The sequence below is a fragment of the Heptranchias perlo genome, unplaced genomic scaffold (genome assembly GCF_035084215.1).
Source record: "Heptranchias perlo isolate sHepPer1 unplaced genomic scaffold, sHepPer1.hap1 HAP1_SCAFFOLD_70, whole genome shotgun sequence".
Lineage (NCBI taxonomy): Eukaryota > Metazoa > Chordata > Chondrichthyes > Hexanchiformes > Hexanchidae > Heptranchias > Heptranchias perlo.
In genome coordinates, this window is record NW_027139729.1 from 343,255 (window position 1) to 361,827 (window position 18,573).

Consider the following 18,573-nt stretch of genomic DNA (forward strand, 5'->3'; position numbering starts at 1 on the left):
CCCGGGATAACAAGAAGACCCGCATCATCCCCAGACACCTGCAGCTGGCCATCCGCAACGACGAGGAGCTCAACAAGCTGCTGGGACGGGTGACCATCGCTCAGGGCGGGGTGCTGCCTAATATCCAGGCCGTGCTGCTGCCGAAGAAAACCAGCACTGTGAGCTCCAAGAGCAAGTAAAGCGGCCAAGATTTAATCTGATAACCCAAAGGCTCTTTTCAGAGCCACCCACTGTATCTGTGAAAGGGCTGGTTACTATCTGTAGGGTCAGGAATTAATTTCATAAGGACTTGATTCCGATTCTGGAAACGAACAATAATTTCTAAAACACAAATGATCCATATCGGTCTGTTGCAGTACTCGCTTCCGGACCGCAGATGTCGCCAACCTCCAATAGATTGAAATTTGCAGTTTGTATGGTGAATGAGACAAAATACCGGAACCGTTAGAATTGTCAACTGGGCGGGTGGGATACAAAAATACCACAGTCGCTAATTATTAGTGTTCCGTCGTCGGATAACACTGGCTCAGTGTGTTATTTTACCCAGATTTGTACAACAGATGCTGACTAATGTGCTGTTTATTGTATCAGCGATTGCTGAATTAAGAATGTGAGTGAAATTTGTGTTTGGATGTGAGTGAGGTATTTATTCTGTCCATGTCCGTCTGAAATCAGCTGCCCCCCTTTATACATTTCCCGTTTAAGCAAATTTCTCACGGCTCTGCCATTTCAACCCAGGAGATCACAGCTCTTTCCATCGCCGATTTGGTGGCTCTGAAAAGAGCCTTTGTTGCACTTGGTGCTGAAGCCGGGTCGGGTTTAGGCGCGCTCCCCGCGGATGCGGCGGGCCAGCTGGATGTCTTTGGGCATGATGGTGACTCGCTTGGCGTGGATGGCGCACAGGTTGGTGTCCTCAAACAGCCCCACCAGGTAAGCCTCGCTGGCCTCCTGCAGGGCCATGACGGCCGAGCTCTGGAAGCGCAGGTCTGTCTTGAAGTCCTGAGCGATCTCTCGCACCAGGCGCTGGAAGGGCAGTTTGCGGATCAGCAGCTCGGTGGATTTCTGGTAGCGGCGGATCTCCCTCAGAGCCACAGTGCCGGGTCTGTAGCGATGAGGCTTCTTCACTCCGCCCGTGGCTGGAGCGCTCTTCCGGGCCGCTTTGGTAGCCAACTGTTTGCGAGGAGCTTTACCGCCAGTCGATTTACGCGCTGTCTGCTTGGTCCTGGCCATATTCTGAACAGATCTCAACACAACCTGAAATACAGAGACTGTTAATACGGAGTGCGCTCTGGGGCCGCCTTTTAAAGGGTCTAAGGGGATCCGCCCCTGGCTTCTGATTTGCTGACGACCAACACCCTATCAGGGAGTGACCGTCCCGGGCCTGTGATTGGCAGGTTTGTACCGAGCTCTGACAGACAGACCGAAACGGCGGGAGGTATTGGGCCCCAATTGGCTGAGCTGAAATTAATCATCAATTTCAAAAAGCCCGCCAATTTCAGAGCATCAAATAACAGTTTCAAGAAAATCTAATTTCCTTCCAGCAATTTAAGAATCTCTCTCTTTATAATCTCCATTATTTCCTACTCCTCAGCTCAAACCTCAGGCTGTTTCACATTCCGGTTCATTCTCTGATCTGTCTGTAAACGGGCGGGAATAAAGCCCCGGTCATTGCTTTCCGTAACGGGACAAAGTCCAGCTTCAATTTCAAAAATCCCGCCAGTTCCGGCCCGGTGAACCGCTCCTCAAACAGAAACTTCACATCGAACTGATAATTGAATGAGGGCAGGAAATAAAGACCGAGTAGAGAGGACACAGCGGGAGAGGGAGTGAGGAGGGATTTTACTCTGAGCGGAGAATGTAATGTCTGGGGAAAGAGTCTGTATGCCCGCCTGTTCATTTATACCGTGAAACCGGGAATTCCGCTCCTTCTCTCGGGTTGGCCGAGAACCCCTGTACCGAGTGTTGGGGAATCTCCCCATACTAATTAAATATCGGAAACTGCTTCCCCATCCCGAGATCTTTCCTCTCCGCGTTCCCAGGTCAGTGCTCTCTCTGTGAGGCGGTGGGTGGCTCTTAGAAGAGCCTTTGTTTTGTGTTAGGTTTGAAAGGGTCGAGTTGTTCAGCCGCCGAATCCATAGAGAGTGCGGCCCTGCCGTTTCAGAGCGTACACCACATCCATGGCAGTGACCGTCTTGCGCTTGGCGTGTTCAGTGTAGGTGACCGCGTCCCTGATCACATTCTCCAGGAAAACCTTCAGCACCCCGCGGGTTTCCTCGTAGATCAGACCCGAGATCCGCTTGACACCGCCACGGCGAGCCAGGCGGCGGATGGCTGGTTTGGTGATCCCCTGGATGTTATCACGAAGCACTTTACGGTGCCGCTTTGCTCCGCCTTTGCCCAGTCCTTTGCCTCCTTTACCTCTGCCAGACATGATGATTCTTCACTCAAATCGCTGCTGAATGAATAACAAACTTATGCTGCTTCCGTTTTTATGCAGCCTGCCCCGACCTGACTGAAACAGACACAGGGAGGGGAGGAGACAGAGTGAGATATTAAACAGAGAGGGGAGGAGACAGAGTGAGATATTAAACAGAGAGGGGAGGAGACAGAGTGAGATATTAAACAGGGAGCGGAGGAGACAGAGTGAGAGGACAGAGAGGGGAGGAGAGAGTCAGAGTGACGTACAGAGCGGAGAGCGGCCTCTGATATTCCAGCTCCACCTCCAGCTTTCTCCACCCGCCAATTTCAAACCGTTTATCGATAATAGAACCGAAACACAGCGCTCCGCACAAACCCTTACAGACTCGGGCTTCATATTCATGGATTCCCAGAAAAACAGAGCTTTTAAATAAGCCCCGTTACAATTAACAGTCAGTAATATTCCTGCCTAAATACAATCCCTTCTATAACAAGTCAACCCGCCTCCTTCCATTTCAGTCCCAGACCCGATTCGATCTCCCCACACATCCCCTCCCAGACGGGTTCAGCAGTTGACAAACACTTTATTCCAGCTGATTTGAAGAATCTCATGTGTTGGGGTTTGAACTGTGATAGCGGCGGATCTCCGCCAGTGTTACCCTGTCACGGACTCTCGCCCTGAATCTGTGAGAAAAAATGAACTGGGACCGGAGCCGAACACACGCCAGTTCCAGTGAGGCCCGGCCCGGACATCCCATTCTCTCTATTTTATTTCAGACAGTGGGCGTGTGGCGAGGATAGCGAATGTCAGCGAGTCACCAGGACCCTGGGTTTATTTGAAATGATTTCTATCTGAAATCTGAGCCAGGCCCCGGGACAGGAATCATCTGATTCCGGGATCAGCTCTTTTCTGAGAGACGTGGGTGGCTCTGAGAAGAGCCGTTGGGTTCAGATGGTCACAAGTTGCACTTGATATTTTTACTTCTTTTTGCCCGCTGCTTTCTTGGGCTTTGCTGACTTCGGCTTGGGCTTGGCCCTCGGTTTTTCCACCTTCTTCGCCTTCGCCTTCACTGGCTTGGGGGTCTTGGGCTTCTTCGCCGCCGCTTTCTTCTTAATTGGTGATTTCGCCGCCTTTTTCGTGGTCGATTTCTTGACCGCTGGTTTCTTGGCCGTTAATTTCTTGACGGCTGTTTTTTTGGCCGCTGGTTTCTTTCCGGGAGATTTCTTGGTCACTTGTTTCTTCACCTTCTTTACCACTTTTGCCTGGGTTTCCTTCTTAGCGACTCTGAAGGAGCCCGAGGCGCCCGTGCCCTTGATCTGCACCAGGGAGCCTTTTTCCACATTTCTCTTGATACTTAATATGATCTGGGACCGGAGCTTCTCCACATCCAGGCCTTTGGTAGCCAGAACCTTCTTTATCGCGGCCAGGGATATCCCCTTGCGATCCTTGCACTCCGCCACAATCTTGAGGATCTGTTCGCCCAACGGGGGACCGGTGGACTTGGGTCTGGGAACCGCCTTCTTCTTCTTGGGAGCCTTGGGTGGAGCGGCGGCGGCAGGAGGTGCCGTTTCGGCGGCTGCAGTGTCTGTCATGTCCGGGACTCTGTCGAAAATCTCTCTGACAGTCAGAGCTGGGTCAGAAATGAAACGAGAGGCGGCGGCACAGAGCAACTTAAAGGCACAGAGCGGACGGGGCGGAGATACCCTGCTGTCAGCTCCCGGCCCCTCCAGCCTCTCTGTGTTTCTCTCTCCTCTTAAACTCCCCGATTCCAATTAAAATCGGGCACTCCAGAGTCCCAGACTAGCCCCTTCCCATCTCTAACACCGGGATGTTTGCTGTCGAAAAACTTTCACCGGAATTAAAAGCACCAGTTTCGATTTAAACCCGTTTCATTGCTGCACTGATCGCGCTCTCTCACCCGATCGCCGACATGATCTCCGTTTTTCGGCTGAAATCTTGAATTGAACTAAAACCTTACCTTAAATTTCCACTTCGGAGCTCGGCAGGGGACGAGGACGTTCCTTTGACAGGGATTTTTTAAAATTTTACTCAGAATAGACTTGGAAATCCGGCGATGAGACCGGCCACACAAACACAGTGACATTAATCTAACCCACCCGCCCCTTTAACACACTCTCTCTGACACAATGTTCACATCTTCACATTCACAGGACAAACTGTTCGCCAGATTGACAATTCCCGGGACAGGCTTTCCTCCCCGCTCGGCCTGTGCTGCAGATTCTCGGGGGTTAGTTGTCGTTTCCCAGCTCAGTCACTGTTGAACACTCTGACGCCGGCGCTCCTCACAGTGTCTGATCCACAGATTCAGGGACAGGAGCCAATCACAGCTGTGGATGTGATAATCCACATCTGGTTTTACATTATTATATTGTTCGACACAGAAATATGTTTGATTAAGATGAAAATACAAATTATCCGCTCTGGGCTCCTCCAATCTCTCTGTGTCTCTCTCTCCTCCGAAACTGACTGACAGACAATCGTAACTGGTGTCCTATCCGTCCCGTTCTCAATCCCCTGAGACGGCTAGTTACTGAATATATTCAACACTAACAGGCAGTCCAGTGTCAGACAGTTACAGGCTGTTTCTCTCCAACTTTCCTTACTGAACTGGAGACAGTTAAATGCACCGTCAGACCGGCGCATACATAATAGAAGGGACAGTGACCGTCTGACCAACAGAACCGGAGGTCTGTTCACAGACACAGAATGAGTCTTTACCTTACAACAGGGTATCTATATTACGCTCATTAACAGTATCCTGCTTTCATGTACAACACTAGAGAGAGAGAGAGAAAGAAAGACCGACAGATAAACAGAGAGAGAGACATACACACAGACACAGTATCAGTCTCACACTTCCTATCAGTGTGTCCGTTTCACGCTCAGTAACAGTATCCCACCTTCATGTACAGCGCTAGTGAGAGAGATACAGAGAGGCACAATATCAGTCTCACATTCCCACCAGTGTGTCCGTTTCACACTCAGAATGGGAAGAACCTGCTATTTAAAATCATTGCTGCTTTCTCCCCCCAAACCAATAGTGAATGTTCCTGGTTTAGTTCCAGTCTCACTCTGTGGTTGGACAGTGAAGAGTGGAAACAGAGCCGGACAGTATGGATGTGGGGAGTTATACAAAGAGCATCCATTGAAGGCACCAGGTGAGAAGTGTGAAGGATACATTTTAAACAGCGGCTGTTGGGTTTCGGTTGAAAGGTTAGTCCCATGGGAGAGGGGATCAGAAACCTGACCTGCACAAAGGTCCCTGCCCTCTCACACTCACATACAGTTCCACGGACTGAGAAATACAGAATGAATCCCACACTCACACACAGTACCAGAGAGTGAGAGATACAGAATGAATCCCACACTCACACACAGCACCAGAGACTGACAGATACAGAATGAATCCCACACTCATACACAGGACCTGAGACTGACAGATACAGAATGAATCCCACACTCACACACAGGACCAGAGACTGAGATTCAGAATTGCTGCTTTACTCGGTCATCATCCTTTGAATCTATTGGGGAAATTGAAAGAAAGTCAGTGAAACCGCCCCATTTTAATGTTTGTCTCTGTAGAATTTACGACCCAATAAAGTGAACACGGGTCCGGGGTCCGTTCAATGCCCCTTTTGCTTTGCTCTTGCTCTCATTCAGATTTGCACCGTCCCCGGTTTTCACGTTAACAATCACTTTCAGGGCTAAGAATCAGAATTCAGTTCCTTCCTCTTTCTCACTGCGGAGCCAATCTCTGAAATAATTAGTTACTGACGTTAATATCCCGCATATTAGCAGCACGTTCCCCGCAGTGTAACAATCCAGAATGAACGCCTCGGGGAAAAGAACAGGCTCATTTTCAGGCTTCGTCAATGATTCCGTTTTCAGGACACGCGGCTCCTGTTCAGTCCCTGCAACGGAATCAATCGATAACCTGTAATTTGTTATTTTTACAGGTCGAAGTGAAATTTGTCCACATCAGCAATCTATGAATGGGGTTTTATTCCGCAAGTTATGGACAATGTGTTTTTAAACAGCGCTAGGAATCTGGGACGTGTAATACGGAATAACATTATTACAAAGAGATTTTAAGTCTTTGTCTGAAAACGACATGTCCGAGTAATTCACTGATTTCATACACTGAAATTGGCGGCCTTTTTCAAATTTTAAAAAATCGGTCAATTCTGGCCAATAATTTGCTCTGTTTTCTTATTGACGTCTCTCCGATTGGTTAAGGAAATTAGTTTTCAAGCAAAGCAACCAATGAGAAGTAGCCTCAGTTTGGAGCGGGCTTTGAGAGTTGGGCCTGTGGTAATTCCAGGTCCCCAATGACTGAGCTCAAACGGTTCAATTTCACAAACCCTCTCAGTATCAGTGTCAGAAACAACCGTCAGAGGGAAAGTCCGTATCACAAGCTGGGCCCTTATCACAGCGGCTCAGCTTAACCTGTTCTCCCATGGAAACCCCCGGTCCCACATCACAACATCTGACTGAGAAACAGAACCAAAACAGAGCGAATGGAGTGAAGGAGCATTTCACTGAGGGGGGGGGGGGAATGCAGGTCCGGGTAAACTCACTTGTAACGTTCCCTGGACAATTCAGTGCACTCATTAAGGGAAATGTTGCCCGAAGTAACCGGTTCAGCACGCCGCCGATACCACGTCGCCGTACAGCTGAGAGGAGCCGAGCCGAGCGGAGGGAGCGTCCGATAAAAGGCGGGATTTCAGAGCGCTGAGAGGAGCCGAGCGGAGGGAGCGTCCGATAAAAGGCGGGATTTCAGAGCGCTGAGAACAGCTGAGAGGAGCCCAGCGGAGGGAGCGTCCGATAAAAGGCGGGATTTCAGAGCGCTGAGAACAGCTGAGAGGAGCCGAGCCGAGCGGAGGGAGCGTCCGATAAAAGGCGGGATTTCAGAGCGCTGAGAGGAGCCGAGCCGAGCGGAGGGAGCGTCCGATAAAAGGCGGGATTTCAGAGCGCTGAGAGGAGCCGAGCGGAGCGGAGGGAGCGTCCGATAAAAGGCGGGATTTCAGAGCGCTGAGAGGAGCCGAGCGGAGCTGCGACCGAGTTCGAAGTGACGTCAGGAATCAGATCGGGACGCGACACAGGGGAGGCACCTGATTGGTGAGTAGGTTCAGGTGAGTATTTCTCCTTATCTGCAGTAACTGAAGTAAAAGGAAAGGGAAGGTCTGCAGGTCTTATAGGAAGTAGCGTTTATTTTTTTAGTGAATCAAGGTCCCTAGTGTAGTTAACATTCTCTAAATTGAGAACAATTTAAAGGAGTAAACTCCTTAAAGGGAGTGGTAAGTAGTTTTTCTTTCCTTTTTTTTTCTTGACATTGTAGTTGTTCTTAAGCTAATTTAAGGGTTAAGTCATGGCAGGAGATCCCAGCGCCGTGTCATGTTCCTCTTGTGGGATGTGGGAATTCAGGGATCCTTCCTGTATCCCTGATTCCTTCACCTGCGGGAAGTGTGTCCAGCTGCAGCTATTGTTTGACCGCTTGACGGCTCTGGAGCTGCGGATGGACTCACTTTGGAGCATCCGCGATGCTGAGAAAGTCGTGGATAGCACGTTCAGTGAGTTGGTCACACCGCAGATAAAAATTACTGAGGGAGATAGTGAATGGGTGACCAACAGACAGAGGAAGAGTAGGAAGGCAGTGCAGGGGTCCCCTGCGGTCATCTCCCTCCAAAACAGGTATACCGTTTTGGATACTGTTGGCGGAGATGGCTCACCAGGGGAAGGTGGCAGTGGCCAGGTTCATGGCACCGTGGCTGGCTCTGCTGCACAGGAGGGCAGGAAAAAGAGTGGCAGAGCTATAGTGATAGGGGACTCGATTGTAAGGGGAATAGACAGGCGTTTCTGCGGACGCAACCGAGACTCCAGGATGGTATGTTGCCTCCCTGGTGCAAGGGTCAAGGATGTCTCGGAGCGGCTGCAGGACATTCTGGAGGGGGAGGGTGAACAGCCAGTTGTCGTGGTGCATATAGGCACCAACGATATAGGTAAAAAAACAGGATGAGGTCCTACAAGCTGAATTCAGGGAGTTAGGAGTTAAACTAAAGAGTAGGACCTCAAAGGTAGTAATCTCAGGATTGCTACCAGTGCCACGGGTTAGTCAGAGTAGGAATGACAGGATAGCTAAGATGAATACGTGGCTTGAGAGATGGTGCAAGCTGGAGGGATTCAAATTCCTGGGCCATTGGAACCGGTTCTGGGGGAGGTGGGACCAGTACAAATTGGACGGTCTGCATCTGGGCAGGACTGGAACCAATGTCCTAGGGGGAGTGTTTGCCAGTGCTGTTGGGGAGGGTTTAAACTAATGTGGCAGGGGGATGGGAACCGATGCAGGAAGTCAGTGGGAAATAAAGTGGTGACAGAAACAAAAGGCAGTAAGGGAGAGTGTACAGAACATGACCGGACAGATGGTCTGAGAAAGCAGGGCAAAGACCAAGGGAAGTCTAGATTAAACTGCATTTATTTCAATGCAAGAAGTCTGATGGGCAAGGCAGATGAACTCAGGGCATGGATGGGTACATGGGACTGGGATGTTATAGCTATTACTGAAACATGGCTAAGGGAGGGGCAGGACTGGCAGCTCAATGTTCCAGGGTACAGATGCTATAGGAAAGATAGAGCAGGAGGTAAGAGAGGAGGGGGAGTTGCGTTCTTGATTAGGGAGAACATCACGGCAGTAGTGAGAGGGGATATATCCGAGGGTTCGCCCACTGAGTCCATATGGGTAGAACTGAAAAATAAGAAGGGAGAGATCACTTTGATAGGATTGTACTACAGACCCCCAAATAGTCAACGGGAAATCGAGGAGCAAATATGTAAGGAGATTACAGACAGCTGCAAGAAAAATAGGGTGGTAATAGTAGGGGACTTTAACTTTCCCAACATTGACTGGGACAGCCATAGCATTAGGGGCTTGGATGGAGAGAAATTTGTTGAGTGTATTCAGGAGGAATTTCTCATTCAGTATGTGGATGGCCCGACTAGAGAGGGGGCAAAACTTGACCTCCTCTTGGGAAATAAGGAAGGGCAGGTGACAGAAGTGTTAGTGAGGGATCACTTTGGGACCAGTGATCATAATTCCATTAGTTTTAAGATAGCTATGGAGAAGGATAGGTCTGGCCCAAAAGTTAAAATTCTAAATTGGGGAAAGGCCAATTTTGATGGTATTAGACAGGAACTTTCAGAAGTTGATTGGGAGAGTCTGTTGGCAGGCAAAGGGACGTCTGGTAAGTGGGAGGCTTTCAAAAGTGTGTTAACCAGGGTTCAGGGTAAGCACATTCCTTATAAAGTGAAGGGCAAGGCTGGTAGAAGTAGGGAACCTTGGATGACTCGGGAGATTGAGGCACTAGTCAAAAATAAGAAGGAGGCATATGACATGCATAGGCAGCTGGGATCAAGTGGATCCCTTGAAGAGTATAGAGATTGCCGGAGTAGAGTTAAGAAAGAAATCAGGAGGGCAAAAAGGGGATATGAGATTGCTTTGGCAGATCAGGCAAAGGTGAATCCAAAGAGCTTCTACAAATACATAAAGGGCAAAAGGGTAACTAGGGAGAGAGTAGGGCCTCTTAAGGATCAACAAGGTCATCTATGTGCGGAACCACAAGAGATGGGTGAGATCCTGAATGAATATTTCACATCGGTATTTACGGTTGAGAAAGGCATGGATGTTAGGGAACTTGGGGAAATAAATAGTGATGTCTTGAGGAGTGTACATATTACAGAGAGGGAGGTGCTGGAAGTCTTAACGCGCATCAAGGTAGATAAATCTCCGGGACCTGATGAAATGTATCCCAGGACGTTATGGGAGGTTAGGGAGGAAATTGCGGGTCCCCTAGCAGAGATATTTGAATCATCCACCGCTACAGGTGAGGTGCCTGAAGATTGGAGGGTAGCAAATGTTGTGCCTTTGTTTAAGAAGGGCGGCAGGGAAAAGCCTGGGAACTACAGACCAGTGAGCCTGACATCTGTAGTGGGTAAGTTGTTAGAGGGTATTCTGAGGGACAGGATCTACAGGCATTTGGAGAGGCAGGGACTAATTAGGAACAGTCAGCATGGTTTTGTGAGAGGAAAATCATGTCTCACGAATTTGATTGAGTTTTTTGAAGGGGTAACCAAGAAGATAGATGAGGGCTGTGCAGTAGACGTGGTCTACATGGACTTCAGCAAAGCATTTGACAAGGTACCGCATGGTAGGTTGTTACATAAGGTTAAATCTCATGGGATCCAAGGTGAGGTAGCCAATTGGATACAAAATTGGCTTGACGACAGAAGACAGAGGGTGGTTGTCGAGGGTTGTTTTTCAAACTGGATGCCTGTGTCCAGCGGTGTGCCTCAGGGATCGGTGCTGGGTCCGCTGTTATTTGTTATTTATATTAATGATTTGGATGAGAATTTAGGAGGCATGGTTAGTAAGTTTGCAGATGACACCAAGATTGGTGGCATTGTGGATAGTGAAGAAGGTTATCTAGGATTGCAACGGGATCTTGATAAATTGGGCCAGTGGGCCGATGAATGGCAGATGGAGTTTAATTTAGATAAATGTGAGGTGATGCATTTCGGTAGATCGAATCGGGCCAGGACCTACTCCGTTAATGGTAGGGCGTTGGGGAGAGTTATCGAACAAAGAGATCTAGGAGTACAGATTCATAGCTCCTTGAAAGTGGAGTCACAGGTGGATAGGGTGGTGAAGAAGGCATTCAGCATGCTTGGTTTCATTGGTCAGAACATTGAATGCAGGAGTTGGGATGTCTTGTTGAAGTTGTACAGGGCATTGGTGAGGCCACACTTGGAGTACTGTGTACAGTTCTGGTCACCCTATTATAGAAAGGATATTATTAAACTAGAAAGAGTGCAGAAAAGATTTACTAGGATGCTACCGGGACTTGATGGTTTGACTTACAGGGAGAGGTTAGACAGACTGGGACTTTATTCCCTGGAGAGTAGGAGGTTAAGGGGTGATCTTATAGAAGTCTATAAAATAATGAGGGGCATAGATAAGGTCGATAGTCAAAATCTTTTCCCAAAGGTAGGGGAGTCTATAACGAGGGGGCACAGATTTAAGGTGAGAGGGGAGAGATACAAAAGGATCCAGAGGGGCAATTTTTTCACTCAAAGGGTGGTGAGTGTCTGGAACGAGCTGCCAGAGGCAGTAGTAGAGGCGGGTACAATTTTGTCTTTTAAAAAGCATTTGGACAGTTACATGGGGAAGATGGGTATCGAGGGATATGGGCCAAGTGCAGGCAATTGGGACTAGCTTAGTGGTATAAACTGGGCGACATGGACATGTTGGGCCGAAGGGCCTGTTTCCATGTTGTAACTTCTATGATTCTACAGAAAACTGCTTAATTATAAAACTATTCCCGAGCCCCATATATCCCGCACCAGTTCCCAGGTCAGTGCTCTCTCTGTGAGGCGGTGGGTGGCTCTTAGAAGAGCCTTTGTTTCGTGTCCGGTTAGAAAAGGTCGAGTTGTTCAGCCGCCGAATCCATAGAGAGTGCGGCCCTGCCGTTTCAGAGCGTACACCACATCCATGGCAGTGACCGTCTTGCGCTTGGCGTGTTCAGTGTAGGTGACCGCGTCCCTGATCACATTCTCCAGGAAAACCTTCAGCACCCCGCGGGTTTCCTCGTAGATCAGACCCGAGATCCGCTTGACACCGCCACGGCGAGCCAGGCGGCGGATGGCTGGTTTGGTGATCCCCTGGATGTTATCACGAAGCACTTTCCGGTGCCTCTTGGCTCCTCCTTTGCCCAGTCCTTTGCCTCCTTTACCTCTGCCAGACATGATGATTCTTCACTCAGATCGCCGCTGAATGAAAAACTCTCGCCTTTCTTCTCTATTTATAAAGCCCGCCCCGACCTGGTTGAGAAAGGCACATTATCGGAGAGGCCGGGGAGGAGTGTTTGAATGACAGACAGAGCATGAAGTGCGGCAGGGAGGAGACTGGCTCAGAATGACGGACAAGCGGACGTGTAACTTCGAGCTCCGCCTCCAGGAATTAGTTACCGTCCTTTATAAAATTTTCACCAGCATCAAATGCGAAATACAAATTCAGACACAATCCTTACAGACTCCGGCTTAATATTCAAGGATTGCTCGGAAAAAAAGGCGGAAAATACAATTTAAATTCAATAATTGAGGCACACTACATTTCCAATACAATCACTATCATAACAGAATCAATCAGTGCCGCTCCGGGACCGTTGGAAGAGGGAGTTTTAGTTTTCAGATTTGTAGCTGACAGAAGGCGCCCAAAAGTTCAATCAACATAAATCGGTGTGGAAGGCACCCGATACCTTTCCGTGCTTGGGTCAGTGTGGGAATGGATAGATTCAGGCACCGGGATGGATGGAGACTGGTCCTGTGTGGGGACTGGATAGATTCAGAGACTGGGATGGACAGAGACAGTTCCTGTGTGAGTGCAATGAGTTTCATTAGAGCTGAGGTCATTGGGGACTGGATAGATTCTGGGAACGGAATGGATGGTGACACATCCTATGTGGGACTGGATAGTTTCAGGGACATGGATGGATGGAGACTGGTCCTGTGTGGGTTTATTGAGTTGAATTCGAGCAGGAGTCAGTGTGAAACTGGATAGATTCAGGGACCGGGATGGAAAGACCCAGATCCTGTGTCGGGACTGGATAGATTCAGGGACCGGGATGGACAGAGACTTGCCCCGGGCCACTGTGTGAGCCGGAATCTTACCTTTCGCAACCTTGGCGTCCAATCTGACCCTGAGACGGGTATCCGACCACATATCGGAATATGGGGAAAGGGCGGGAAAGTGGAGTTGAGGTAAAAGTCAGATCAGCCATGATCTCATTAAATGGCAGAGCAAGCTCGAGCGGCCGAATGGCCTGCTGCTGCTCCTTTCTCTTATGGTCTTTTCCACTCCATCACCAAGGCCGCCTACTTCCACCTCCGAAGCATTGCCCGTCTCCGCCCCTGCCTCAGCTGATCTGGTGCAAAAACCCTCATCCATTCCCTTGTTACCTCCAGACTTGGCTATTCCAATGCTCTCCTGGTCAGCCTCCCATCTTCCGCCCTGTGCAAACTTGAACTCCTCCAAAACACCGTTGCCCTATTCTAATTCCCACCAAGTCCCGTTCACCCATCACCCATGTGCTCGCTGACTGACATTGGCTCCCATTCCTTTAACCGCTGTAGCGATGTAATATATTAACGTAGACCGGGGATAACTGTGATCAATAGGTCAGTCTCTCCAGACAGTGACCAGCCCATTCATAGATACAGTGGGTGGCTCTGAAAAGAGCCTTTGGGTTGTCAGATTAAATCTTGGCCGCTTTACTTGCTCTTGGAGCTCACAGTGCTGGTTTTCTTCGGCAGCAGCACGGCCTGGATATTAGGCAGCACCCCGCCCTGAGCGATGGTCACCCGTCCCAGCAGCTTGTTGAGCTCCTCGTCGTTGCGGATGGCCAGCTGCAGGTGTCTGGGGATGATGCGGGTCTTCTTGTTGTCCCGGGCCGCGTTGCCGGCCAGCTCGAGAATTTCAGCCGTCAGATACTCGAGCACAGCAGCCAGATAGACCGGGGCTCCGGCACCCACACGTTCAGCGTAGTTCCCCTTTCGCAGGAGCCTGTGAACACGGCCCACAGGGAACTGCAGTCCGGCCCGGGATGAGCGAGACTTGGCCTTAGCCCGAGCTTTACCGCCAGTTTTTCCTCTTCCAGACATTTCCACAATCTCACAAACACTTTCACAAAGAATGAAGAAATCCTCCCGCACTCGCCCTTCTTATACCTTCTGGAGGAGGACAGTGGGGGAAATTGTGATTGGTTCATCTGTCCTCAATCTCATTGGTTCAACGAACAGCCCAATCAGAGAGATGTTTCATTCACCAATCAACAGCCGGCAATGAGAAAAGGCGGAAAATACCGAACTGAACCGTTTTTTTGAAATTTGAAAAGCCCGCCAATATATTTGTAACACAAGAAGCGGATTTGGGAAAAAAAACTCGCCTTAAGACAAAGATTTAAAAATCTCTCTCCTTTTACTCTGTTGTTCCACATTTCCCATCACAACTTCCATAATCTTTTACAATCCGGTTAAAATCCGGCTTCATTCACCGTTCGCTTTCAATCGGGCTCCAACAAAGTCCCATTTTGTAACTGGACAGATTCCAGCTCAATCTTTGTAAAAGTAACAAACCACAGATTGTGGATTGATCCCTGTTCACAGGAGCTGCAGCGCGATCGAAACCGGAGCCGAGACTCCTGGTGTAAGAAGTCGAACAGTGACAGATCCTTTAGACTATTCTGTACTCGGTGTGAAGTCCCTTTCAGGGTTGCTGCTTTACAAAGGATTGCGGTTCTGAAAGTGATATTCCCGAATAATGAACAAACAAACGTGAAAAGGAGAAAGAAATGACTGAAGTCTAATCCACCGCCTGAAAACGGCTCTGAAGGGGCAGATGCGGGGGAAGGGGTGGAAAATCAACGGGAATGAGAGGATCAGGGACACGTTTTTGGTTATTGGGACTAAATAAAAAAGCGACACACAGATTAAACCGGGCTGTGATTATGAGAATCTTCCAGATTTCAAGAGAAACTACAAAAACACAAGAGTTATAGAGAGACAGTTAGTATCAAACTATCTACAGTAAAATGATTCCATACAGAGGTGTCGGTACAGCGTCTTCAGAGAGACTGTGGGTGGCTCTTAAAAGAGCCTTTGTGTTTATTTTTTTTCAGTACATTGTGGAGTTTTACTTGGAGCTGGTGTACTTGGTCACCGCCTTTGTCCCTTCCGACACGGCGTGCTTGGCCAGTTCCCCGGGCAGCAGCAGGCGCACGGCGGTCTGGATCTCCCGGGAGCTGATGGTCGCCCGTTTATTATAATGGGCCAGGCGGGAAGCCTCACCCGCGATGCGCTCGAAAATATCGTTCACAAAGGAGTTCATGATGCTCATGGCCTTGGAGGAGATGCCGGTGTCGGGGTGAACCTGCTTCATCACTTTGTAGACGTAGATGGAGTAACTCTCCTTCCTCGACTTTCTCCGCTTCTTGCCGCCCTTGGCTGGTGCTTTACTCAAGGTTTTCTTGGCGCCCTTCTTGGGAGCTGCTTTCTTGTCCTCAGGCATTTTCAACTGAATTTCAGACCCAGAAATGACCCAAATCCGCTCCGAGCTCGGATTAAATAGGCAGCCCCACAGCCCTATGGTAATGAGGGATGGGGGAAGGCAATGATTGTGATTGGGACTGATGTCACAATATTTTTCCTTTATCGATCTGATTGGATAACTGAAGAAACCAATCAGATTTAATACCTGCCACCAATCACAAACACGCTCACACTGCACATTGTCCGGTTTCAGCAATTTGTTCCGAACTGTTGCAGTTCTGCTTCCGGCCAGTAGATGTCCCCAAATCCCGGGTCATTGAAGTTTACAGATGAGAGAGGGACAGAAGATAAACTCATTCTTCACATTATATTGCACGGGTGGGATTTTCAAAAACTGGGAATGGAGAACATTTTATAGATAAAACATTAGTTGTAATGCTGTATTAAATGCTTGTAATGAATTTAGGGGGTATTATCTATACTGACTTTGATAAGCTTGCTGAAAGGCGGTGCAAATGGCCTTGGAATTTCCATATAGAAAGGTGTGAGGTGGTGCATTTTGCTCGGGGGAATAAGGAGGCCACATACTGCTTGGAAAATAAGAGTCTAAATGGAGTCGAAGTGTAAAGGGATTTAGGGGTACAGATTGACAAATCTTTAAAAGTAACAACACAGGTTGATAAGTCCATAAATAGCAAACACAGAGGTTTGTTTCTGGAGGAGTAGAATTGAAAAGCAGATAAGTTATGTTGAACTATAATTTAAACTTTCAAACCTTCTGTCAAACTGTTAAACCTTCCCTTTCTGAAATCCGTGCTGACTATTCTTTGTTATATTTTCGGTTTCTCGATGTTTTTCTATTGCAGTCATGATGTGGAGATGCCGGTGATGGACTGGGGTTGACAATTGTAAACAATTTTACAACACCAAGTTATGGTCCAGCAATTTTATTTTAAATTCACAAGCTTTCGGAGGCTTCCTCCTTCGTCATTTTCACATCGTTCACCTGACGAAGGAGGAAGCCTCCGAAAGCTTGTGAATTTAAAATAAAATTGCTGGACTATAACTTGGTGTTGTAAAATTGTTTACAGTTTTTCTATTGCAGCATTGAGTGAAAGATTCCATGATCATTCCGACCACCGGCCTTTAGTTAACTGGTCTATAGTTCCCTGGACTTGTTCTATCTCCTGTTTTAAAATATAAGAATCACATTAACTGTCATCCAGTCCTCTGGCACTATTCCTTTTTGTGATGATTTTTTCTATATATGTAACAGTGCCTCTGCTATCTCTTCCCTTGCTTCATTTAATATGCACGGATACAATCCATCTGGACCAGGAGTTTCACCACCCTTTCTAACTTAAATGTCTTGATATCTTTATTGACCTCTTCCCCTAATATCATGTTTGTAAACAATTTTACAACACCAAGTTATAGTCCAGCAATTTTATTTTAAATTCACAAGCTTTCGGAGATTTTCTCCTTCCTCAGGCAAATGTTTCAAGATCTCCTTGAAGCCTACGCATTTATACATATTGAACAATACATGGTGTTTACAGACTGCCCCTGCAACTGCCCGTTGCCAAGGCAATCACCGTGTTCAGACAGAGAGGTGTTACCTGCAGAACCTCCGAATACACATTCAACAAAAAAACAAACAGGGAAAAAAAACAGAGAAAAAAAAAACACAGAGAGAGGCAGAAACATCCGGAAGGCAGAGAGAGCCAGCAAATGACCCATTATATTAAAAACAGATAACATTTGTTCGCTGGTGGGGTAACGTGTAGCGTGACATGAACCCAAGATCCCGGTTGAGGCCGTCCTCATGGGTGCGGAACTTGGCTATCAATTTCTGCTCGACGATTTTGCGTTGTCGTGTGTCTCGAAGGCCGCCTTGGAGTACGCTTACCCGAAGGTCGGTGGATGAATGTCCATGACGCCCTAGTAAGAACGGGATATGACGCTCGACTCATCGATCGACAGTTCCGACGGGCCACAGCAAAAAATCGCATAGACCTCCTCAGGAGACTAACACGGGACGCAACCAACAGAGTACCCTTTGTCGTCCAGTACTTCCCCGGAGCGGAGAAACTACGCCATGTTCTCCGCAGCCTTCAACATGTCATCAATGAGGACAAACACCTCGCTATGGCCATCCCCACACCTCCACTACTCGCCTTTAAACAGCCACCCAACCTCAAACAGACCATCGTTCGCAGCAAACTACCTAGCTTTCAAGAGAACAGCGTCCACGACGCCACACAACCCTGCCACGGTAACCTCTGCAAGACATGCCAGATCATCGACACAGATACCACCATCACACGAGATGACACCACCCACCAGGTGCATGGTTCATACTCCTGTGACTCAGCCAACGTTGTCTACCTCATACGTTGCAGGAAAGGATGCCCCAGAGCATGGTACATTGGCGAGACCATGCAGACGCTGCGACAACGGATGAACGGACACCGCGCAACAATCGCCAAACAGGAGGGTTCCCTCCCAGTCGGGGAACACTTCAGCAGTCATGGACATTCATCCACCGACCTTCGGGTAAGCGTACTCCAAGGCGGCCTTCGAGACACACGACAACGCAAAATCGTCGAGCAGAAATTGATAGCCAAGTTCCGCACCCATGAGGACGGCCTCAACCGGGATCTTGGGTTCATGTCACGCTACACGTTACCCCACCAGCGAACAAATGTTATCTGTTTTTAATATAATGGGTCATTTGCTGGCTCTCTCTGCCTTCCGGATGTTTCTGCCTCTCTCTGTGTTTTTTTTTTTCTCTGTTTTTTTTCCCTGTTTGTTTTTTTGTTGAATGTGTATTCGGGGGTTCTGCAGGTGACACCTCTCTGTCTGAACACGGTGATTGCCTTGGCAACGGGCAGTTGCAGGGGCAGTCTGTAAACACCATGTATTGTTCAATATGTATAAATGCGTAGGCTTCAAGGAGATCTTGAAACATTTGCCTGAGGAAGGAGAAAATCTCCGAAAGCTTGTGAATTTAAAATAAAATTGCTGGACTATAA

At 48.4% G+C, this 18,573-nt stretch overlaps 1 protein-coding gene across 1 annotated transcript; it reads right to left on the reverse strand.

Moving 5' to 3' along the window:
* Positions 1-13,762: 13,762 nt before the first annotated feature.
* Positions 13,763-14,152, reverse strand: LOC137318374 (histone H2A-like). Its single transcript, XM_067981262.1, has one exon. The coding sequence runs from the start codon at positions 14,150-14,152 to the stop codon at positions 13,763-13,765; it is 390 nt and encodes a 129-aa protein (XP_067837363.1).
* Between the last annotated feature and the right edge of the window lie 4,421 nt (positions 14,153-18,573).